The 25,045-nt window shown below is 44.3% G+C and overlaps 3 protein-coding genes and 1 pseudogene across 27 annotated transcripts in view; 3 read left to right on the top strand and 1 right to left on the bottom strand.

Moving 5' to 3' along the window:
- DRC9 (dynein regulatory complex subunit 9) overlaps window positions 1–21,809 on the bottom strand; it is a 69,817-nt gene extending 48,008 nt beyond the window's left edge. For 4 of the 20 annotated variants that reach the window (XM_005595436.4, XM_074030588.1, XM_074030634.1 and 1 more), the window contains exons 1-4: window positions 12,240–12,367; window positions 7,539–7,605; window positions 6,008–6,281; window positions 382–614 (exon numbers count right to left, since the gene is read on the bottom strand). In XM_005595436.4, coding sequence (XP_005595493.2) covers window positions 382–614; window positions 6,008–6,281; window positions 7,539–7,546 — 515 coding nt within the window. In that variant the 5' untranslated portion in view covers window positions 7,547–7,605; window positions 12,240–12,367. The other 16 variants (XM_015444569.3, XM_074030612.1, XM_074030637.1 and 13 more) reach the window with 10 other exon arrangements.
- RPL35A (ribosomal protein L35a) lies at window positions 12,656–17,686 on the top strand. 5 transcript variants are annotated; one of them, XM_045387336.1, is made up of 5 exons: window positions 12,656–12,690; window positions 13,423–13,465; window positions 13,652–13,804; window positions 15,857–16,001; window positions 17,582–17,686. In XM_045387336.1, exons 2-5 carry the CDS (start codon window positions 13,455–13,457, stop codon window positions 17,603–17,605), a joined length of 333 nt encoding a protein of 110 aa, XP_045243271.1. In that variant the 5' UTR covers window positions 12,656–12,690; window positions 13,423–13,454; the 3' UTR covers window positions 17,606–17,686. The 5 variants fall into 5 exon arrangements, with proteins under 5 accessions (XP_045243271.1, XP_045243274.1, XP_045243272.1 ...); XM_045387339.1 differs by having other exon boundaries at window positions 12,656–12,735; XM_045387337.1 differs by having other exon boundaries at window positions 12,656–12,739.
- LOC135969467 (large ribosomal subunit protein eL33 pseudogene) overlaps window positions 12,895–25,045 on the top strand; it is a 110,418-nt pseudogene continuing 98,267 nt past the window's right edge.
- LMLN (leishmanolysin like peptidase) overlaps window positions 21,903–25,045 on the top strand; it is a 73,213-nt gene continuing 70,070 nt past the window's right edge. For both annotated transcript variants that reach the window (XM_065539337.2, XM_074030501.1), the window contains exon 1: window positions 21,903–22,110. In XM_065539337.2, coding sequence (XP_065395409.1) covers window positions 21,916–22,110 — 195 coding nt within the window. In that variant the 5' untranslated portion in view covers window positions 21,903–21,915. The remainder of the gene's footprint in view (window positions 22,111–25,045) is intronic.

Genomic DNA, 25,045 nt, shown 5'->3' with positions numbered 1-25,045 from the left:
GTGGCATGCACCTGTAATCCCAGCTCTTCAGGAGGCTGAGGCAGGAGAATTGCTTGAACCCGGGAGGTGGAGGCTGCACTGAGCCGAGATCACACCACTGCACTCCAGCTGGGCGACAAGAGCGAAACTCCGTCTCAAAAAAAAAAAAAAAGAAACAAAAAAGAAAAGACTTAATAACTTATGCAATATCATATAGCCGCCTTGCTTTCTATTCATATCACCCTGCCTCTAGGCAGTCTTGAGCTAATTTTATTCTCAGCAGTCATTTTGCATACACAGTAATGACTAACCCGTAGAAGAGAGCAGTCAGCCACCCGGGCACCCATTCTCTCATCTATGTATAAATACGTAAGTCCACTGCCAAATGTCTTCCCTCCTTACCTATCAATCTGAATTTTCTTCAGTGTCTCCGTAGTCATGATGGTCTGCCTTGCAGGTTTTTTGAAGAGAAGATCCTGAGTCTTGCAAAACTCCACAGCGAACTGGCCTCCTTGTCTGATTTCTGGCAAGCTGGGTCTTTCCTTGGTTATTAACGGACTGGGTGTTTTTGTAACTGTTGAAGCCACTGGAAGTTTGTCTAGATTCTTTCCTTCTAGATTCATTTCTCTGCTTTTCTTTTAAAACAATAAACAGTATTAGAAATAATTTTGTTAAAGAGACAACCACAAGAAAGAGGCCTTTGTCTACATTTTTCAATGTTATCGTCTCTGACTTCTACCCTATCCTCCAAGAAAATGTGCCCCTTTCTTCAGCCACACCAAACCATGCCCTGCTGCTAACTTCACACAACATTCCCCCTCTGTCATTCCCCAACTTACCACCTGCTACACTCTGCTCAAAAGTAAAGTTCTTTGTGAAATATCTCTGTTAGCAGGCATTTCTCATATTGTAATTTTTTATAAAGTATCTCCATCAGGTCGTGGTTTCTAGGAGGGAGGGGACAGTGTCTTAGCGATCTTGGTTCCCCTTCAAAAAAAACTTTTTTTGAAGACTAGTCTCAAGTTATTTTTGGAACAAGATTGGATATTCAATAAATGTGGCCATCTTTACAGTCCCATTGCTTAGAACAATGACTAGCATATAGCAGAGACGCAAATGCTCATTGAACATATGAACATGAAAAATAAATTAAAAAAGGAGAATCACACTAAAAGCAGAGGTTGATAGTACATTTAGTGGCATGGTGTAGATTTTGAGGATCATGGAGGGAAAAGCCAAAATCATTTCTTTTTCAGACCCAAACTTGAATATTAAGGGACCACAGGAACAGCATATGCCTTTCAGTTGATGATGCCTGTGTAAATTAAACTGTGGCTAAACGCTTGAGCCACTGAGAGGCCACACAATGCAGTGACTACACATGTGGGTTCTGAAACCGTGTTTGAGTCCAGCTCCATCTCTCAACTGTATTGACCTTGGGCAACTATTTAACATCTCTGTGTCCGCTGGTAAAATAAACGGTTATTATTTTAGATTCTGTCTAAGGCAATAAGGGGAAAATGTAAGGTCTAGGAGGCCCCACTGTCTTTTTTCTTTTTTCTTTTGGGACGGAGTCTCGCTGTCGCCCAGGCTGGAGCGCAGTGGCACGATCTCGTCTCACTGTGACCTCTGGGATGTCCCATTTTCTGAGTTCCCTAACCACTATTCCTCTACCTTTATACTTGGACATCTGGAAAAGGACGCAAATGTGTCACATGGCCTGACTTACCTATTACTAGAAAGAAATGTGAATTTTTAGAATAAAATTAAAGAAATGAGCTAAGTGTTCTAGTTGACTCACTAAAAAAAATTTTTTTTTGAGATGGAGTCTCACTCTGTTGCTCAGGCTGGATTACAGTGGCACAATCTCCACTCACTGTAACCTCTGCCTCCCGGGTTCAAGCAATTCTCCTGCCTCAGCCTCCTGAGTAGCTGGGATTACAGGCGAGCACCATCATGCACAGCTAATTTTTTTGTATTTTTAGTAGAGAAGGGGTTTTGCCATTTTGGCCAGGCTGGTCTCAAACTCCTGACCTCAGGTGATCCACCTGCCTCGGCCTCCCAAAGCGCTGAGATTACAGGCGTGAGCCACCATGCCTGGCCTCTAAAAATTTATATATATATAATTTATATATTTTATATTGCACACACTATGTACAAGACAGGGTTTTTTACTGTAAAGAAAAAGAGAAGAAAAACAGTATTCCCTGCAAGAAAGTTCTTTCCAAACTTTGGTCAAATCACTCTCATTTATGGTAGAACCAGGTAATTAATATATGTTTCATCCTTTCATTTCATAATTCTAATACAGGAAAATGTACCTGGAGATGGCCTTAGCTGTAAAAACGGCTTTAAGAGAGGGATAATGCTAACCTTTCCTTTCAAGGTTGTTAAGAGGCTAAAGGATGTCAAGCCTTTGGGAAAGAAAACATCTATATACATACTAACATTTAAAAATATATAGCCTAGGCCCTACGGGGCAGCAGCATCCTCAAATTCATGAGTCAGAACAACTATAGTACCATGAAATAAAAACCAAAAAATATTTTAAGAGATTCACAATTTTTAAAAGATATGAAACTAACATATTGAGAAATGGGCTTTTAAATTGCTATTAATCAACATGATTATGGTAAAGTTACCATAATTATACATACTAAATATTACTATTTACACTACAGCAAAATCCCAAGGGGGGTTTCTGTTGAGTCAGAAAATTCTGTGGGTAAAAGGTCACTATAATAAACCAGAAAAAAGCAGTGCAAAAGTTTCATTCTTTTATTTACTGGAGAAGTGACTGCTGCTGAATACTGTCGATTAATTCAGCGTTTTCATTCTTGAGATTCCATGATGGCAAGTTAGGCTGACAGCAGGTAGCATTGAAAAGACTTCATTTGTTAACTGAATGTCTTCCCATTTGTTTGTCCTTCCTTCCTTCCTTCCTTCCTTCCTTCCTTCCTTCCTTCCTTCCTTCCTTCCTTCCTTCCTTCCCTTTCTCCCTCCCTCCTTCTTTCCCTTCCTCCCTCCTTCCTTCCTTCCGATCCCTTCTCCTTCCTTACATACCCTTTTCTCTCCTTCCTTCCTTCCTTCCTTCCTTCCTTCCTTCCTTCCTTCCTTCCTTCCTTCCTTCCTTCCTTCCTTCCTCCCTTCCTTCCTTCCCTCCTTCCTTCCTTCTTTCTCTTTCAACAAGGTCTCACTCTGTCACCCAGGTTGGCATGCAGTGATATGACCGTGGCTTACTGCAGCCTCAGTCTCATGGGCTCCAATGACCGTCCCATATCAGCCTCCTGAGTAGCTGGGACTACAGGTGTAGCCACCAGGCCTGGCTAATTTCTGTATTTTCTTGGTAGAGATGGGGTCTTCTCTGCTGCCCAGACTGGTCTCAAACTCCTGGCCTCAAGCATTTCTCCCACCTTGGCCTCCCAAAGCACCCATTTTATTTTTGATTCTTGTTGAAGGAGATAATAAATAGGAAGAACACACCAGTCTCTTGTGTTCTATTTGTTAGCCATCTTAAATTGTTAAGATTAGACTCTTATTTTAAATGCAATGGAAGATTTTGTTCTTAGATTCTTATCTGTTTGGCCTTCATAAGTTAACAAGGAAGTTAACTTACATTATACAATTCCTGTGATACTTCTATTATTTTAAAACTACCCCAAAACTCATAGAAGGCTGGCACTACAAGGGATCTATGGGTTATTTAGGTAAAACTCCATTACAACTTACAAATGAGAAAACTTAGACCAAAAAAGTGAAGTGACTGCTAACAGCACAAAACTATATCCCAGACGCCTCCTGACTCCAAAGCCGTTGCTCTATAAAATCTTTTTTTTTTTTTTTTTTTTTTTTTTTTTTTGAGACTGAGTCTGGCTCTGTCGCCCAGGCTGGAGTGTAGTGGCCGGATCTCAGCTCACTGCAAGCTCCGCCTCCCGGGTTTACGCCATTCTCCTGCCTCAGCCTCCCGAGTAGCTGGGACTACAGGCGCCCGCCACCTCGCCCGGCTAGTTTTTTGTATTTTTTAGGAGAGACGGGGTTTCACCGTGTTAGCCGGGATGGTCTCGATCTCCTGACCTTGTGATCCGCCCGTCTCAGCCTCCCAAAGTGCTGGGATTACAGGCTTGAGCCACCGTGCCCGGCTTGCTCTATAAAATCTTATCTAAACTTTTAAAACTTTAATGAAAGCTTTAAGAACCCAGACTGTATGTGTAACAATAATAATTTTAAAAATTTGAAATTTTAATGGAAAAGTAAAGGGAAATGTAATTTTCTTCTCTCGATAAATATAGACTTCTTTACTGTTAGACATGAAAATCAAAAACAAAACAAAACAAAACAAAAAAAAAGAAAAGCATTTTACCCTCTCATTTATGTAGCAATTTTCATTGGTCATAGAATCAGACATAAGAATATCTTCTGGGCCGGGTGCGGTGGCTCACGCCTGTAATCTCAGCACTTTGGGAGGCCGAGGCGGGCAGATCACTTGAGGTTGGGAGTTCAAGACCAGCCTGACTAACATGGAGAAACCCCATCTCTACTAAAAATACAAAATTAGTTGGGTGTGGTGGTGCAGGCCTGTAATCCCAGCTACTCGGGAGGCTGAGGCAGGAGAATCGCTTGAACCCAGGAGGCGGAGGTTGCCGTGAGCCCAGACACTCCAGCCTGGGCAAGAAGAGCGAAACTCCGTCTCAAAAAAATAAAAATAAAAAAAATAAAAATAAAAAAGAGTATCTTCTGCACAAGTTATATAATGCTATTATGTAAAACTTGATAAATATGTATTTCTATTTGTAAATTGTTTCCATTTTATACCTACAACCTAAGTTATTGAAATGTACAAGAGCTAAACATGTATAAAGACTTTGCTCACTACTAAATTAATTTTCTAATAACTCAGTGCTGCTTCACAGAGCAGTCCAAAACACGATTGAAAATGTAAGGGCTTGGCTAACCAGGTGAAACCCCGTCTCTGCTAAAAATACAAAACACTAGCCGGGCGCGGTGGCGGCGCCTGTGGTCCCAGCACTTTGGGAGGCCGAGACGGGCGGATCACGAGGTCAGGAGATCGAGACCATCCTGGCTAACACGGTGAAACCCCGTCTCTACTAAAAAATACAAAAAACTAGCCGGGCGAGGTGGCGGCGCCTGTGGTCCCAGCTACTCGGGAGGCTGAGGCCGGAGAATGGCGTGAACCCGGGAGGCGGAGCTTGCAGTGAGCTGAGATCCGGCCACTGCACTCCAGCCTGGGCCATAGAGCGAGACTCCGTCTCAAAAAAAAAAAAAAAAAAAAAAAAAGAAAATGTAATGGCTGACACAGTAATGCGGCTGGATATTCAGGAAGGCAAGTTACAACGTATTCACCAATGACAAGTCATTTTAGATTAAAGCGAAGTGAAGGCCGGAGCTGAACTTCCTCCCCCTAGTGTTCAGTTAGGGTTCAGCAGCTGAGAAACACAAGCTGCGCGGACGGCTTAGTCATTCCCTCTCTTCGGTATTGTACTTATACTGATTTCCGTACAGGCCTTTTTGGATAATGCCAACATAGTGGAAAAGGATATTCTGTCCGGTAATGTACCTTCAGTCATGACCATTTCACTCCATCAATTGAGAGTACATATCTCAGATAGGTAGTGTAGCCCTTTATCTGAAATAAAGGTGCTATTTCCCAAGTGATATTTAATGGCACCAGCCTGGACAACACAGTGAGATCCCATCTCTACAGAACTTTTATAAAAAATTAGCCAGGTGTGGTAGTGCAGACCTGTAGTCCCAGCTACCCAGGAGACTGAGGTGGGAGGATCACTTGAGCCTGGGAGGTAAAGGTCGCAGTCAGCCGTGACAGCACCCCTACACTCCAGGCTAGGCCACAGAGCGAGACCCTGTCAGAAAAAAAAAAAAAAAAAAAAGAAGAAGGAAAGAGAGAGAGAAAGATAAATCAATACATTTAATGAGATAGGTACTATAAATGAGGGAGAAATAAAAAATAAAGCAAAAGTAACTCATAGTCTCATCGTGAGCGGGTAAATACCATGCAGACGCTCTGTCTTCCTTCGTACTGAATGGGCATGATGTAGTTTAGAATAGAGAGCTGGTCTGTGGTGTCCTCCAGAACTGCCGAGATCCTCAGCACATCTGGAAGCGAGAGTGGCTCTCGGGTTTCTAGGATTTCTGGGATGGTTTCTACGTCTGTTTCTTTAGGTAGTCCGTCTTCTTCTACGGTACTAGGTGGTTTGCCTGTCACTGACACTGTCATCTCAGAATGCCAAACTTTTGGAGGAAGGTTTGAGTCTTCCAGGCTGTCTCTAAGGAAAGAATAAAGAAAAAATAAGTCAGCGACCAATATTTAAACATTACTTTAACTCAAAAGTACAGGCAGCAATGTGCTGGGCTCCTGTGATATTCTTGTTGTCATATAATATAACCTAGATTAAAAAAAAAAAAAGTAGGAGTTTGAGTGTGATTCTGCTAAATATCTTCCATTTTGACCAACCAAAGGCAAACAACTTACTTTTTTTTTTTTTCCTTTTTTTGAGACGGAGTTTCGCTCTTGTTGCCCAGGCTGGAGTGCAATGGCGTGATCTCAGCTCACCGCAAGCTCTGCCTCCCAGGTTCAAGCGATTCTTCTGCCTCAGCCTCCTGAGTAGCTGGGACTACAGGCGCCCGCCACCACACCCGGCTAACTTTGTGTTTTTAGTAGAGACGGGCTTTCTCCATGTTGGTCAGGTTGGTCTTGAAGTCCCAACCTCAGGTGATCCACCCAGCTCAGCCTCCCAAAGTGCTGGGATTACAGGTGTGAGCCACCACACCTGACCTACTGTTTAATAAAGCTATGTAGCTCATGCAATTTGGCTATGCTGATCAATTTGAATTTGAGCCAAAATTAACTTTTTTTCCCTAGGAGTATCTTTAGATGCTAACCAAAAGTGTCTCCTGATGAGTGAAAAACAGAATGTGGTATCCAGCCTCCAAGGTGGCCCAAATGATTCTCACTTTCTAGTATTAATGCTTCTGTGTAGTCTACGCCACACTGAGTAGGACCAGCCTATGTAACCGGAAGGTTATTGTGGCAATGACGGAGTGGGACTTCCACGGCTAAGTGATAAAAGACATCGCAGCTTCTGCCTTCCTCTCTCAAACCTCTCAGTGTGAGGGATGACAGCTGCTTCGACATGAGGACATTTCAGCAGCACTGTGGACACACCCATGAGGGAAAGGAACAAAGGCCTCTTGCCGGCAGCCTGCACCAACTTGCCAGCTCTGTCAATGAACCACCTTGGCAGTGGATACTCCAGCCCCCATCAGGTCTTCAGATCATTGCCATCATTGCCACCCGTGGCCAACTTCACGTGCAGGAGAGACCCCAAGCCAGCACCATCCAGCTAACCTGCTCCTAACCTTGGGACCTGCAGAAACTGTGGGAAAGAATAAATGTTTGTATTTTAAGTCACTAAGTTCTGGGGTGATCTGTCACACAGCAGTAGATAAGGTATACACAGACCTTTCACAGAAGGCATAATTTAAATACATGTATACAAAAAACATAGGAATTGTAAACATACTCTTCCATTCTCCCGTAGTTCCGTTACCCTCCGTGGAATATTTATAATCTCACAGAAGTGCGGCTACCTAAAATGGGAAGGAAACACTGAGATTAGTTTATGCAAGTCTTCAATGATGTTTCAGTTATTTCAATATCATTTTATTCAGAGAAAATTAAATGATTACGGGAGCTGTGACTGTCACCTCTTTGTGCAGAGTGGAGCAGTCTCAGAGGCGAAAGAAACATCGACATCACGGACCGCAGGTCTATGAAGAAGTTGACCGAATTCTTACTGCTCTACCAAACTCAAGACACATGCACTCTGTGGGCCTCTTCTTAAGGTAAATTAATGTTCAACCTGGTTTTAGAGTGTTCCATGGTATCACAATTTTAATTGGTAATCTCTATATACTTGATTTTTTCTATGATTCTAATTACTCTAACATTTAATTAGATCACTCAATCCATCTTATCCGCCAGATAACGGAATTTGCTCCACGTGTGCTTAGAGGAATAATTGAGATGACATTTAGAAAAACTGTATTAATTGGGGCCGGGTGCGGTGGCTCACGCCTGGAATCCCAGCACTTTGGGAGGCCGAGGCGGGTGGATCACAAGGTCAGGAGATCGAGACCATCCTGGCCAACATGGTGAAACCCCGTCTCTACTAAAAAATGCAAAAAATTAGCCAGGCATGGTGGCGGGCGCCTGTAGTCCCAGCTACTCGGGAGGCTGAAGCAGGAGAATGGCGTGAACCCGGGAGGTGGAGCTTGCAGTGAGCCGAGATTGCACCACTGCACTCCAGCCTGGGGGACAGAGCGAGACTCCGTCTCAAAAAAAAAAAAAAAAGGAAGAAAGAAAAACTATATTAATCCTGGAAATCGGAATCAGTTTGACACGGCTGTCAAGATGCTACCCCTCCAGAGTGCACCAGAATCCTTTCTGCTTAAATGAGCTTTGCAGTGAGAACACCTGTGGAGAATTTTGTGTTGTGCTGAATGGACAGTGAGTGTGAGTTTCCAATGTAAATTCGTCCACAATAAAGTAACTCTGAGAGAGGTGGTGCAAATATGACTCTTGCAACAAAAATCTGATACGCAAAAATTCAAACATATAAAACAGAATCTTCCTATAAATTTGAAAAAATACTTCAAACTAGCCAGATTTCCTGATGCAGGGGCAGTTTTAGGAGGAAGCAGCATCGTATTAAGCAGAATATCTTTCTTTTTTTTTAAGATGGAGTTTTGCTCTTCTTGCCTAGGCTGGAGTGCAATGGCGTGATCTCGGCTCACTGCAACCTCTGTCTCCCGGGTTCAAGTGATTTTCCTGCCTCAGCCTCCTGTGGTGTAGCTGGGATTACAGGCACGTGCCATCACGCCCGGCTAATTTTGTATTTTTAGTATAGACGGGGGTTTCTCCCATGTTGGTCAGTCTGGTCTTGAACTTCTGACCTCAGGTGATCCACCCGCCTTGGCCTCCTAAAGTGCTGGGATTACAGGCGTGAGCCACTGCACCCGTCAATATTTTTCTTTTGATGATGTTGATTCTTTGTTTTCCACTTTCTTAGGCTTGGGGCATAACAGGTAACTGTGCTTCCCAAGGGTAAGACAGGGCTGCGCTTGTGCAGATTCCAGTGCCTTCCTGCCGTTCTGGCTTCTCATTCCTCATGCGAGAACCCAGTACTCATTCCTGCCACCTTCTTCATCTGGATATCAGCATCCTCCTAATCCAAACCATTACCAAGGCCTGTGGATTCTGCCTTCTTTTTTTCTTTTTTGAGACGGAGTCTCACTTTGTCCCCCAGGCTAGAGTGCAGTGGTGCCATCTTGGCTCACTGCAGCCTCTGCCTCTGGATTCAAGCGATTCTCCTGCCTCAGCCTCCTGAGTAGCTGGGATTACAGGCACCTGCCACCACACCTAGCTCATTTTTGTATTTTTATTAGAGACGGGGTTTCACCATGTTGGCCAGGCTGGTCTGGAACTCATGACCTCAGGGGATCCACCCACCTCGGCCTCCCAAAGTGTTGGGATTACAGGTGTGAGCCAAGGCGCCCAGGTGGATTTTACCTTCTATTTTTGTATCTCCCAAGTTGGACCTAGTTGTTGCTGTGTTTGTTTGTTTGATTTTTTCCTTGTTTTCTTTTTTTGCTTGAACTACTCCAACAAGCACTAAATTGGAAGTGATCTTTTAATTAAAATTTTTTTTTCTTTCTGATATACTGACAGAAGGTTCAGGAAGTGATATTTGAAAATGGAAAATCTGACCATGTCCCTCCCTAGAACCCTTCAATGGTTTCCCATTGCCTTAGGACAAAGAACAAAATTCTTGACTTGGTCCACAAGGTCTGTATGGTCTGGGCCCTCTGTTCCTCTCTAGACCCAACTACGATTGCCCTTTCCTTGCTCTCTGGGCTCCAGCCACAAGGGGCTTCTTTCAGTTCTCCTATGGACTCATGCTCCCTTGCAACTCAGGGTCTTTGCACCTGCTATTCCTTCCAGTGGAACCACTCTTCCCTCACCTCTTCACCTTGTAAAGTCCCACTGACCCATCACCAGCTTAAGACAGTGTCACTTTTCTAGGTGAAATCCCTAACATTTTCTGTGCTCTGGGAGACGGACCCATATGGAGTATGTCCATGGGAGATTCCAGAAAGAGATTCAGTGTAGGGAAATGAAATCAGGCATTTATTCTCCCTGCTCCTTCTCTGCCAGAATATCACTGGTTGGTTCTGTTCCTCTATCAAAGGTCATGGCTCCTGTCAGGCAAAATTCTCTCCAAACGTCTCTCTCTGGTCTTAGGTAACTATTTCTTTCCTAGATCCCAGGAGACTCCAACATCCCTTGTAGTTTCACTCCTGCTTTACCTTTTTTTTTTTTTTTTTTTTTTTTTGAGACAGTCTCACTCTGTCACCCAGGCTGGAGTGCAGTGGTGTGATCTCAGCTCACTGAAACCTCCACCTCCTGGGTTCAAGTGATTCTTGTATCTCAGCCTCCCAAGTAGCTGATTACAGGCACACACCACCATGCCTGGCTGATCTTTGTATTTTTAGTAGAGACAGGGTTTCACTATGTTAGCCAGGCTAGTCTCAAACTCCTGACCTTAAATGATCCACCCACCTCGGCCTCCTAAAGTGCTGGGATTACAGGTGTGAGCCACTGCGCCCGGCCCATACTTTGTTTTAAAAAGTATTCTGATCATGCTTTACTAATGGGTCATCACCTGCAGCTTGAAAAATGCCTTAAATGACCCTCGTCCAAGTGATCCTTTCCCTGACTCCTCAGGCCAGATCAGGCTTCTGGGCATTCATGCCACTATTTTCCCGCAGAGCTCGGTTCACAGTTGGTTATGTTTATGTCAGTTTCCCCACTAGACAACTGCTCCATGAAAGCAGCAACATGACAACGATGCTCACAGCTATATCAGGCGCTAAGTCTCAGTGCTCAGTAAGTGTTTGTGGAATGAATAATACATGAGCAAACGAATGAAACTCACACTTCATGTGTTACTCCTCCCAGGAGGACTTACATATAGAACTTTAACAAATTAATATCTAATGGTGAAATTTCTAGCACATTTCTTCCTGGGACAGAGAACACTGAGTAGGGTAGTAGGCTACAAGGTACAAGTTCCATTCTGATGTATTTAAGAGAGGATCTGATTTTAAAAGTGACTTATTTACATCTATTTCATACAACTTTGGAGTCATCCTTTACTCCTCTCTCTCATTCCTCATCCACCAGCAAATCCTGCCAGAATTTAAATATATTCAGAATTCCAGTACTCATCACCTCTGTTTACACAGCATCACCTCTCATCATATCACTACAGGAACCTATAATTATCTTCCTGCTGGTGACTTCGCCTCCCTTCAGTCTCAACACAGCGACTTTGTCAATAAGGAAGTCAGATAGAGTCACCCTTCTGTTCAGAACCCTTAAATACTTCCTATCTCAAAGACGGGGAAGCCTCTCTTACATACTTCCCATCTCAAAAGGGGGAAAGCCTCTTTTACAGTGGCCTCTCTGCTTAATTTTCTCCACAGAAATTATCATCTTCTAACGTGTCATCTATTTTACTTGCTCACGGTCTTGCTCCCCTTCGTAGGATGTAAGCTCCACGAGGGCAGAGATTTGTTTGTTTACTGCTGTGTCATCCGACACAAACCTTGGTACAGGGTAGCCATTCATTAAACTATTTGTTAAATAAATGAATGAATCCATAGGGTAACCCAAATAAATATGCAATAATTCGGAAATGTGAATCTCTGGCGTCCATTAATCCACCTCTACAAGTATCTACGGAGGACCTATTAGACACGGACACGGGGCAGCTAAACGAGTTCTCCTAAAAGGGCGATAAAGCCTCCTGCAGGCAGTCCCTCTCATACCTCGGATCCAAAAAGAAGAATGGAGGTAAGAACTTAAGTCATTTCATTCTTTTTTTTTTTTTTCTTTTGTAGAGATGGGGGAAGGTGGTCTCACTATATTGCCCAGGCTGGTCTCGAACTCCTAGCCTCAAGCGATCCTCCCGCCTCGGTTTCCCAAAGAACTGGGCTTACAGGCGTGAGCCACCGTGTCCAGTCTCGTTTCTTGAAAGAGATAGATAAGTAGAGGGCAGAAAAAAAGCATAGAAAAATAAAAAAGAGAAGGAAGAGGTCCTGCTGCCTTCGTGCTCCCGGCCTTTCTCTTTCATGCTAGGTTAGGATCCCAGAATCCTAACCTAGAATTTCCGTTCTGTCTATTGCTTGTGGATCGAGGGATATGCACCCGCCTGTTGGCAAATCAATCTTACAATCATTCTTCAGGCAGTGGGAACGTCCTCCACTCACGGTGCGCCTTTCCATCAACAGCGTCCGGTGACGCGGGAAGTAAACTAAGCTGTTTCTATGGCAACGCACAGCTTTGGCGGATTTAGCTGGCTACCATTTTGCCTTCCCCTGTTCCCAAGTAATACATTTTGCAGCCTACCAAGATGAAAGGACTTAGGAAAATAATTGTAAGAGTGCTCTTGAATGTGGCTTATTTCAGCGCGAAGGCGATTTCCGAGGATTGCTTTTCTGGCGTTTGGAGAAGATGCCTAAATTGAGGGCGGGGTCGAGAGATGTTTAATCCCACAAGGCCACGCGGCGGGGCCTCGTCTTTCTCTTCCCGCCATCTTGGCTCCTGTGGAGGTGAGTGAAGCGCCTGCTGCTGAAATTTGGGGGCAAATAACCGGAGTAGGTTTGTTCCTATACCGCGGCGAGTCGCCGGTGTGTATCGGAGTCTCCGCCAGCCATTGATTTCTATGGGTTTCAAGAAGAGGGAGAGCAGGATGGAGCAGATGTTGGGCCGATGGTGCTTGGTCCTCTGACGCCCGGAGAACGGCTGCCCGGGTTATCCGAGTTAAATTCCTGGGCCTGAGCGGAGTGAAATGATGATTTTGTTCGTCTGCAGTTGTCCATGAGGCAGTGCTTCCTTTCGGCCAGGGTTTTTCCGTTTCCTCCCAGTCCAAACCTCCCTTTGTTTGTCTGACCAGTCTCTTCCCTCAGCTTTTCTCCGAGACCCAGCCGATGCATAAGTCTTAGGTGTGAGTCTCTGATGAAGTCTTCATTCCTTTTCCTGAGTGTTGCCTCCTGACAATGGCATGCATTTTCTCAGGCTTTTCTGAGAGTCATTTTTGTGGCTCTTGTCCCTTAGTTTTGTCTTCATTCTGAAGTTTGCTTAGATACCAGCTGTTCTCTGAGGTTTGAATGTCTCGCCGGAGCCTGCGTTTCATGTGGATGATGTTCTGGCATAATTGTCCCCTTACTCCTACGAGAAACTCCGATCCAAAAGGAATTTGCCTTCGGGGCTTAAACGAGAGGGGACGAGGTGAGAAACTTGCGTGGCTTGGTTTCAAACTGAATCTTTTTGTTTGTTTTAAGGCCTGCTGGGAACGGGACTTCTAAAAGGAACTATGTCTGGAAGGTACGCGTTTTAAATATGGTTGCTCTGTGTGTGTGTGTGTTAGACGTGAATGTTTAAATGCGAGCTTAAAATTAGCAAGAAAAAACTTAAGATGTTTGCTCTGAGTAACTTTTGGGTGGGGGTTATTACAAGTCAAATTGGTTTTCTGAAGCTTATGTTTCATGTTGTGTATCTTTTGTGTCTTAGGCTGTGGTCCAAGGCCATTTTTGCCGGCTATAAGCGGGGTCTCCGGAACCAAAGGGAGCACACAGCTCTTCTTAAAATTGAAGGTGTTTATGCCCGAGATGAAACAGAATTCTATTTGGGCAAGAGATGCGCTTATGTATACAAAGCAAAGAAGTAAGTTTATGACACTGGTAGGTTTTGGGTTTTTATTTTGGGATCTGCCTCATTTTCTTTTTTATATAACGGAGTCTTGCTCTGTTGCCCAAGCTGGAGTGCAGTGACTTGGTCTCCCTCACCGAAACTTCCACCTCCCGGGTTCAAGCGATTCTCCTGCCTCAGCCTCCCGAGTAGCTGGGATTACAGGCGCCGGCCACCACGCCCGGCTACTTTTTGTATTATTATTAGAGACAGTGTATTGCCATGTTGGCCAGGCTGGTCTCAAACTCCTGACTTCAGGTGATCACCCACCTCGGCCTCCCAAAGTGCTGAGATTACAGGCTTGAGCCACTGTGCCTGGCCTCATTATCCTATTGAGATAATAAAATATTTGGCTGAAGTACTTGGTATTTTTTTTTTTTTTTTTTTTGTGACAAGAGTCTCGCTCTGTTGCCCAGGTTGGAGCTCAGTGGCGCGATCTCAGCTCACTGCATCCTCTGCCTCCTGGCTCAAGCGATTCTCCTGCCTCAGCCTCCTGGGTAGCTGGGCTTACAGGGGTGCACCACCATGCCCAGCTAATTTTTGTATTTTTACTAGAGACTGGGTTTCCCCATGTTGGCCAGGCTGGATTGGTATTGCTATGGCTTCTATTTTGCGTCATTAAGGAACTTAATGGGGAGTCTTAGAAGGACGTTACTTCTGAGGGTGGTGTTGGATTTAGGTACCTTTTGCACTTGAAAACAATAAAGGAGCTAATTCCTTATATTGTGATCCTTTTAAGGCTTCTAATTTTTTTTCTCGGCTCCTTTTGCCAGAACTTAAGGATTTTTAGAACACTTGGCGCTTAATGCATTTTGTTAATGCCTTAAAAATACGTTTTTTTTGTTTGTTTTGTTTTTTGAGATGGAGTCTCGCCGTGTCACCCAGGTGCAGTGGCACGATATCAGCTTATCGGCTCACCACAACCTCCACCTCCCAGGTTCACGCGATTCTCCTGCCTCAGCCTCCCGAGTAGCTGGGATTACAGGCGCCTGCCACCACACCCGGCTAATTTTTGTATATTTAGTAGAAACAGGGTTTCACCATTTTGGCCAGACTGTTCTTGAACTCCTGACCTTGTGATCCAGCCACTTTGGCGTCCCAAAGTGCTGGGATTACAGGCGTGAGCCATCGTGACATTGCACTTTAGCCTGGACAACAAGAGCAAATCCTATTTTCTTCACCCACTCCAAGCCAATTAAAATCTCTGGGAAAGGGTTTTAATCATTGCCCCACCTTTTCTTCTACAGCCAAGAATAAATTTTAAGTCAGGTTCAGTGACTCACACCTGTAGTCCCAGCATTTGAGAGGCCCAGGTGGGAGGATTGCTTGATGCCAGTAGGTAGAGGCTGCAGTGAGCTATGATTCGGCCACTATACTGCAGCCTGGGTGACAAGACTACCCTGCGGTTTTTAAAGGAAAAATATATAAAGTCGCATCCTTTGTACATTGCTGGAACTCAGTGGTTTCTCTCATTCAGTAAAAGCCCGTCATTAAGGGCTCCATAATTCTCTTATCTCAGCAGGGATTAACCCCTTGGTTAATCCCTTTCCTCCGGTCAGAACACACCTTGCTTGGCCCCAGTGCCTGCGCTAGTCATCCCCTGATCACTTCCTGGCGCTTCTCCCCCTCCTCTCCAGTCTTTGTTCCATTGTCACCTCAGTGAGACCTTCCTTGGCTATTTAAAATGGCAGGTAATTCCTCCTTTCTGTACACACAAACATCCTCACACCTGTCCTTTTGCTGTTTTTTCAGTATTGCCTCTGTTATCATCTGACGTATGTATTTCCTTACACTTGGTTATCGGTTTTGAAAGGGATTTTTATTTTATAGCTGCTGTGTTTTACAGAAGGGCCTGGCATACAGTAGGTACTCGATAAGTATCTGTTGAATGAATGGTGTTCCAGGCATTTAAAGTTTCTCAGGTGATGAAGCGGGTAACCAGGGTTGAGCCACTCGTCTAGAGATCACCTTGAATTTGTATCCAACTATATTGGCCTGTATTCCTCTTCTTTCCCTTTTTAAAATCAGCAACACAGTGACTCCAGGCGGCAAACCAAATAAAACCAGAGTCATCTGGGGAAAGGTAACTCGGGCCCATGGAAACAGTGGCATGGTTCGTGCCAAATTCCGAAGCAATCTTCCTGCTAAGGCCATTGGACACAGAATCCGAGTGGTGAGTATGGTTTTTAGCAAAACGGACATCTGATGAATCAGACTGAGGTCAAGGTGTTGCACTTTGACTTCTGAGGACTTGTGTGATTGTGAAATTGACACCAGTAAATTATGCTGCAAAATTTGTGTATTGCAGAATGCTGGGGAGAAATAGTAATTTAAATAATAGGTGTTTGGTGTTTTGTTTTTTGTTGTTGTCACCCAGGCTGGGGTGCAGTGGCATAATCACAGCTCACTGCAGCCTCGACCTCCTGGGCTCAAGCAATCCTCCCACAGCCCCCCAAGTAGCTGGGACCATAGGCATGTGCCACCACACCCAGCTAATTTTTGGGGTTTTTGTTTTGTTCTGTTGTTTTTGAAACAAGGTCTTACTTTGTCACGCAGGTTGGAGTGCAGTGGCATGATCTCAGCTTGCTCCTGACCTTTGCCTCCAAAGTTCAAGTGATTCTCGTGCCTCAGCCTCCTGAGTAGCTGGAATTACAGGCGTATGCCACCATGCCCAGATAATTTTTTGTATTTTTTGCAATGATAGGGTTTGTCCATGTTGCCCGGGCTGGTCTTGAACTCCTGAGCCCAAGAGATCTGCCCATCTTGGCCTCCCAGAGTGCTGGAATTACATGCTTGAGCCACCACAGCCAGCCTTGAATAAATAGTTTTCTGGTGAAGATATTTATTGGGCACTGAAGTAATTGCTAGAAAGCGACAATTCAGCAGTTACTCCTGGCATAATTGTTAGTATTTTGCCATTTCCATCACGTCAGTCTTGTTAGAACAGGTGTTAGTAGCTTTGTTGTGTACATGAAGAAAACAGACCCTCATGTTCCTAGGTCTCAGGTCTTTGGTGCCAGCCTTGGAGTTTAAATTTTTCTCAATTTTCTCTTGTAATTTTTCTCAAATAGTTCCTACTTTTTCTTCAGGGTCCATTTTGGAATGTAGACTGTATATTCTTGGGACCAATAATATATGCATACCATGTATTCTTGGGGCCAGGGGGTACTGTTGAACCCTGCTAAGTGGTTCATTGGGGTTTATCAACAGAGGAGGCTTTTCCTCTGTCTTTAGAAGAAGCAAAATTAAATGTATCTTCAGTACATGTTTTTCTTCTTTTTTTTTTCTGAGACTGGGAGTCTCGCCAGGCTGAGACTCTCGCCAGGCTGGAGTACAGTGGCAGGATCTTGCTTCATTGCAAGCTCCCAGGTTGAAGCGATTCTCCTGCCTCAGCCTCCCGACTAGCTGGGACTACAGGCACGCACCACCACGCCCAGCTAATTTTTGTATTTTTTAGTAGAGACAGGGTTTCACCATGTTGGCCAGGATGGTCTCGATCTCTTGACCTTGGGATCCGCCCGCCTGGGCCTCCCAGAGTGATGGGATTACAGGCTTGAGCAACAGCACCCAACCAGTACATGTTTTTTAAGAGTGCTGGTTCTTAAGGTATGTTCACTGAAGGCTATAAAAACTTTCCTTTCTACTAGAACATATAATTGGTTGCCTTTCAGAGATGTATCCATATTACGCTTCTTGATTTGTAGACTTATATGTAACATTCACCTAATGTTTTGTGTTCTTTTTTCCCCACAGATGCTGTACCCCTCAAGGATTTAAACTAACGAAAAATCAATAAATAAACGTGGATTTGTGCTCTTGTATTTTTGTTAAGTGGATTAAAGAACTTACTACCTTAAATTGATTTGCTACATGCTTAAAATGATGGAGGTTTCCCGGCATTTTTGGAGTACAAGGAGATCAGAGACGTGATTAAAATTACAGGGCGAGTTCAGAGATTTAGAAGGGAGCGGGTTTTAATTCGAGTATCTTTGACAGAGTCTTGCTCTGTTGCCCATGCTGGAGTGTAGCAGTGCTCACTGCAGCCTCACATTCAGAGGCTCAAGCAATCCTCCCTTGGCCTTTGAAGTAGCTGGGACCGTAGGTTCATGCCACCATGTCTGGCTCATTTTTAAATTTTTTGTAGAGGGGGGTCTGACTCTTGCCCATGCTGGCTTCAAACTCCTGGGCTCAAGGGGTCCTCCCTCCTTGGCCTCCTGAAGTGCTGGGATTAGAGGTGTGAGCCACCACACCCTGCCAAATGCTTTGTAATACTATGCATTTGTTCAGTACAGATTGGGAAACTTAAAATATGGAGATTATATTGATGGGCTTTGGCAGTTCATTTGGATAGACTGGGATGAGAAGCTCTTGGGAATTGTGACTAGACAAAGCATTCCAGTATATTAAAATAGAATTGAGCCATATTACTCCACTCATAAAAAGCAGTCCTATGGTAGGTATATGGAGGTTGGGAATAGTGCACGGAAAGGTGGCGGCTTTCTTTGGCTTCATGTTTTAATCTGGTATAGTGCAAGATTGCACTTTAAGGAAGTAAGCAGCTCTCCCAAATATTTTAGATTTCTTGGGAATATGCTAAAATAAAACAGCTAAGGCATCAGTTTTGCAGTAAGTTGTAGTTTTTTTTTTGTTTTTTTTGAGATCTTGTTTTGGTTGGGCTGGACTGCAGTGGCATGATTACAGCTTACTGCAACCTCCACCTCCTGGGCTCGGGCAAACCTGCCGCAGCCTCCTGAATAGCTGGGGCCACAGGCATGTGCATCCACACCCAGTTAACTTTAGTTATTTGTGGAGATGGGCCTCACTATGTTGCCCAGGTTGTAGATTTCTAATTGATGCAGTAACAGTCCTTCCCCCGCCCCCCCCCCCCCCAACGAGGGTTATTGATGTCTAAAGCACAGGTAGTTTTTTAAATTAACAGATCTTTAAATTGCACTGAAAATGTCAACAAGAAACTGGGAGTTTGCCCCCTAATCCCTTTTGCAGTTTTGAAACATGTATGGGTTCTCTTGTCTATGCCGCAAAAGAATTAACATGCTGGAAATGTATTAGGGAAAGAGGGTGAAAGAAAGGACTGCGTGGGAAGAGCACATTGGCTGTTGTGTTATTTGGTCTTTCATCTCCTGGAGGCAGGACTGAGAAGGAAAATGTAGTAAGGGAAAAGAGTAGGAATACTGTCCCAGCTTTTCCGCTTCCCCTTCCTCTAGTAACCATCCTGTTACAAATCTGCTAACCTACTAAGAGGGTAATGAGATATACTGACGCAAGAGAAAACAAGAAGTCCTCTCCCAGAGGTCCCTCTGTCACATCGGCAGTCGTAAGAAAGGTTCGGTCAGTCCAATGGTGGAACGTAGGCCAAAGTTGCCATTGTTGGAGTCCCATGTTTCATGGACAGGGGCTTTTATTATTAATGCTCTGCCAGGCTCATTTATTAGGATTGTGGTTTTAAGGCAAACAAAGTGCATTGATGCTGTATTCACCAGAAGTAAGCCATACTTTTTCATGGTCAAAAGTTGGAAGTTGTATATTAGAATGCTGATGAAATTGAACTTGGGAATTACGCAGTCAGCGGGAGGAAGTGCTGATCTTGGACACCCACTCCAAAAGGCCAATATAAGCTAAAAGTACCTATTGTGTTCATTGTGCCAGTTAAATAGATGTGATCAGTACTCCTGGGGTATTTAGGGATAGAGGCATGTGGGTATCCTGACATAACATAAAACTATAAAGTGTAGAAGAAATACGGAGGCATCTCAGAGGAAATGGCAGGAAGATTTTAGGAATACAAGTAGCTGACTGGAAAGTCCAGAAAACTCAGAAATGCCACATAAGACGTCTCTTGTACTGAGGATCTTAAGATTGTTCTTGTGTGTAGTAACAATGTCACTGAAGAACTTGATTCACAGGAAATTTTAAAATTTACTCATTTGAGACAGGGTTTCTGTTGCCCAGCCTGCAGTGGTGTGATCATAGTTCACTGCACCCTTGAACTTCTGGGCTCAGGCAATCCTCTGCCCACAACCTCCAGAGAATCTGGGACTACATGTGCATGCCACCCACGTCCAGTTAATTAAATTCTTTTTTCGGGGTCCCAGGCTGGTCTCTTAATTCCTGGCCTCAAGTGATCCCCCTGCCTTGTTCTCCTAAAGTACTGGGATTACAGGTGTGAGCCACCATGTCCAGCTCAGATTAACATTTTACATCCCAGTGGCAGCCCAGTATAAACAAGGGAAAATCAGGTGGGCTTTTCAGTCTCAAATGGCTAACATTCTAACATGTTTCTGGCTATGGAGGCTGGATGGGTAATGGTGCATTTGCAAAGCTGGAGAACCAGGGGATGGTTTTGTGGGAGGAGCAAAAGTTGAATTTGAGGAGGCGGTAAGATGTTAATCGACATATCCATGAAGACTGATGGGTATTTCAGGTCTGGTTTAGGCATATGGAGAAGTGAATGGTATTCTGAGTAGAATAGATGAAAGGAATGGAGGTGCTTACACAGTAAGTGGTAGGCATCTGAGCAAAGCGGGGAAAACAAAAGGTTGAGACTTTAGGGTAACTCGAGTAACATGTGCAATGGCAAATGAGACTCGAGCAAATACATGCTCTTCCTTACCGAGATGATGCAGCATTTGTAAATAATAAATTTATAATTTTTTCTGCTCCCATACCGAAATTAAGTCAAAAGTACTTAAGTCACCGTTGCCAAAGTCCCGTGGTTTACAGGAAAGGGCTTGCGTGGCTGGTATTTTGTTCACTATGCCATTGAAACAGCTTTGGCTCATGGCTGTAATCCCAAACACTTTGGGAGGCGGAGGCGGGCGGATCACCTGAGGTCATGAAGTTGAGACCAGCCTGGCCAACGTGGTGAAACTACGTCTCTACTAAAAACACAAAAAGTCGGGAGTGGTGGCGGGCGCCTGTAATCCCGGCTACTCGGGAGGCGGAGGCAGGAGAATCGCTTGAACCCGGGAAGCAGAGGTTGCAGTGAGCCGAGATTGCGCCACTGCACTCCAGCCTGGGCGACAAGTGAAAGTCAGTCTCAAAAATAAAAAAAAAGAAACAGCCTTTCCTCAGCGTAACACTATTGTAACAGCCAGGAGCTTAGGATGACTGGTTCCACTCTTTATTCACAACAGCAGTTTATTTGTGGTACTGTAATGGAAAGGGCACGTTTCCTAAGTTACAAATGTGGTTTGGAATCCCACCTTCCACTAGTTGTGGGATGATACACACATTATTTAGTGACTATTCACTTGTAAAATGGTAATACTTAAGACACCACCCCATCCTCATATCTGAGTCCGTAATCTCCACCCAGTCTGTAACTTGAAGTTTTCCTTCTTTCCTACCCCTTCATTTCCCAGTATAGTAGTTTACCTATTCAATTCCCGTTGCATGACTTCCAGCTCAGTGTCTGAGTTCGTAGTTTTACTTCTTAGTGTCATGAGCCACTGGAATTTGTCCCAATTTCCCATTTTGTGTAGTTCCTCACGGCTCCCAGGATCTCCCTTATCTCAGGTGCAGTGGCAATTCTTGGTTGGAAACTAAAAGATGGAGTTGAGTAAAATAGTAAAGTGTGTATCATTGATTTTTACAGGAAATGGCTTTAGTCAAGTAAAGCGCCTAAAGTTGGTGACTCAGGATAAGTAAATGAAAGTATTCCACTCACCTTTTCCTACAGAGGACTACACTGAAAGATTCTGCAGAGGGTTGAATGTCCGTCCAAACACCTGGCACCTAGTAGGTGCATATCACTTTGGTAAACGAAAGAACTGGAAAACTGCCTCAGACACCCACACACGGCCAACGCCCGCGCGCCCTTCTTCCTCCCACAGCCCCACTCACGTGGGCCTCCAAACGGCATTTATTGGCCGGCCTCGCGCAACGAGACGCGATGGACGTGATCGCCGCCCTCATCTTCTGCCGCGAACTTCCAGCGGGTGACGCTGTCCAATCGGAAAGCACCTTTCCGCCGGCGGGGGCCTCCGTCTGCCCCGAGCGGCGAGGGGCGGGGCCGGCGCGGGCGCAGAGGCGTCACGCGCTCCATGGTAACGACGCTCGGCCCGAAGATGGCGGCCGAGTGGGGAGGAGGAGCGGGTTACTCAGGCTCAGGCCCGGGCCGGAGCCGGTGGCGCTGGAGCGGGTCTATGTGGGTCCGAAGCGTTTTACTCCTGTTGGGCGGGCTCCGGGCCAGCGCCACATCTACTCCCGTCTCCTTGGGCAGTTCCCCTCCCTGCCGGCACCACGTCCCCTCTGACACTGAGGTAGGGCGACAGGGGCGGGAGCGGGCCCTGTCAGGGTAAAGTCATCCAGAAGGAGCAGGCGTAGGAGGTAGTGACTGGGAGAAGGTGTCCTGGATGAGAAAGCGAAATCGGGGCAGAGCCTGAACTCTTACAGGCCTGGGACCCGCTCTCAGCTCCCTACACCCTGCAAGTTGGCTGTTAGGCGCTCAGAACAGTATCACTTCGGTGCGGAGGGTTGTGCTTAGCAGTAGCCCTGGAGGAGGGCTTTTCAAACTTGAGCGTGCATCACAGTCACCCGACGCACACGGTCCAACACAGATTGCCGCCCCCAGTCCCCCACTTAGTGACTCAGTGGGTCTGGGATGAGTCCCCAGATTGACAGTTTACGTTCCCAGCTGGTTGGTGATGTATGCTTGGGGACCTCTTTAGGAACCGCTGACCTGAAGTTTCGGGAAGATACTGAACGGAGAGCCAGACAGAGGCGTTGGGGGGATGTTGGGGGCTCACTGGAGACAAACTTCAGGTTTCTTTTCACGTTGTGTCGTCACTCTGTTTGCTTTACCCGATTCCTCTGCTCTGGAAGTGCCTGCCGGCCTCCTGTCCCATTTTTCTCCCTGCTTAAATACTTTGTCTCATTTCAAGTTCCCCAACCTCAAGGCAGCCTGCCGAAACTCCCACAGCGGAATGTTCTTTTCATTAAAAAGTACATCGTATCTGTACTCCCTCCTAGCATTTAACCAAGTACTGCTATGTGGTAATGGCTTATTTTTTTTAGGCGTATCTTGCCTTTGCAGTTAAATTGTAAGGTTCCGTGGGATGAGGTTTGTGTTTCATACTTTGATTCCTTCACAGTATTTAGGTCAGAGGTGGGTCCACGATAATCCATATTCCTTGAGAAAAGGAGGGAGAGTACCTGGGGGCAGGGCTGCATGCTGATACACACACGTTCAGTTCAGTCCAGAAATCTAAAGACACTCATTTTTATGGTAATTTCCCAAAATGTTACATGCATACTCTTCATAACCAAGTGAGCCAAAATATTAACTTCGGAGTTTATAGCTTTTTTGCAGCTTTTATCATGACACTGCATTTTGGCTCAATTCTTTAAAAAAAGTTTCCCACAGAACCCTGCACTTCTCTCTTTTAATTTGGATTAAAATAAGAGAAAGAGTCCTGGTCCCTAATACGTTTCCCTGGTTCCTCATAGAGTATGTAAGTACCCTGTCGTCCTCACCATTCTCCTTGCTTTAACGTGGACACAAGAGTATAGGCAGGAACTACAGTGTTCACTGTGGTTATGCTAATGACTACACCTCTGTTCAATGCTTCTGGGAATTACAGAAACTTTTTTGTTTTTGGTGGTGGTGGAGAGCTCCAAAACAGTTTACGTTTTAACTTGTTCACAACTAAAACTTGGAAGTTTTGTTTTTACCTTTTATTATGCCGGTACAAACAACATCAGAATAATGTGATGAACCCCCATGGACCCATCACCTAGCTTTAACACCTAGCTTGAAGGTTCTGCCATTCTTGTTTCATATACTTTCAGCCATTCCCCAACCCCCTACTTGAGTTACTGTTCTTTTGAAAAGGTTTTTGGTAAAATTTACATATATTGAAATGCCTCAAATGTATCCGTGCACATTCACATAAAGCATACAACCCATCACAACGTAGAACATTCCCACATCTCCAGAACGTTCCCTCCTGTCCTGTGCCAGTCACCTGTCCACCTCAGGCAACTAGTTTTCTAATTTTTTTTTAAATACTAGATTAGTTTGGCCAATTCTAGAGCTTCGTGTATATGAATGGAATTATATGGTATGTACTCCTCTGTATTTGGCATTTGCTCAGCATTATGTCTGTGAGATTTGTGTTGTATGTGATAGTAATTTATTCCTTTGAATTGCTGAGTATTCCACTGAATACCTATATCACAATTTGTTTTTCCGTTATCTTGTGCAAAGATGGGTATTTTGGTTGCTTCCAGATTTTAGCTATTATAAATAAAGCTGCTGTCAATATTCTTGTACGTAATTTTTGTGGATATATGTTTTCATTGTTCTTGGATAAATACCTAGGGGTGAAATTACTGAGTGAAAGGGTAGGTGAATGTTTAGAAAAAATACTAACCCTTTCTCCAAAATACTGTACCATTTTACACCCCCATCAACAAAATATTAGTTATGGTTGCTGCATATCCTCACCAACAGATGTCCTTTCTAAGATATCTTTAAATACCCCAGGTCATAAAAATATTCTCATGTGTTCTAGAAGCCTTCACTTTTAGGATTATGATTCATCTCAAATTAATTTTTATATATGATGTGAGATAGGGGATCAAGATCCTTTTTTTTTTTTTTTTTTGCCCCATATGGGTATTCAGTTGCCATATGTACCTCAGTAATAAATATTTAAATCAGACAGTATTGTAAGCCTTCCTGCTTTGTTCTTCCTTTTCAAAATGATTTTGACTATTTTAAGGCTTTTATATTTCCATATAAATTTATGTATTTATTAGCAGGGGGAGGCTCAAAGACAGATCAATATAAATTTTAGAGTCAGCTTCTCAGTTTCTTCAAAAAATCCTGATGGATTTATGATTCAGACTGCATTTACTCTATAGATCATTTGGAGATAATTGACATCGAACGGTATCAAGTCTTTCAATCCATGAACATAATATATGTTTCTCCATTTATTGAGGTGATGCATGATTTCTCTCAGCAATGTATAGATCTTGCATTTTTTTCTTCCATTTTCTTTTCTCTTTTTTTGTTTTTGTTTTTGTTTTGAGACAGAGTCTTGCTCTGTCACTCAGGCTGGAGTGCAGTGGCAGAATCATAGTTCACAGCAGGCTTGAACTCCTGGGCTCAAATGATCCTTCTGCCTTAATCTCCCAAGTAGCTGGGACTACAGGTATGTGCCACCACACCTGGCTAATTTTTTATTTTTT

Source organism: Macaca fascicularis, chromosome 2 (assembly GCF_037993035.2).
Source record: "Macaca fascicularis isolate 582-1 chromosome 2, T2T-MFA8v1.1".
In the NCBI taxonomy this organism is placed as follows: Eukaryota; Metazoa; Chordata; class Mammalia; order Primates; family Cercopithecidae; genus Macaca; species Macaca fascicularis.
This window is presented reverse-complemented; position numbering and strand designations above follow the sequence as displayed.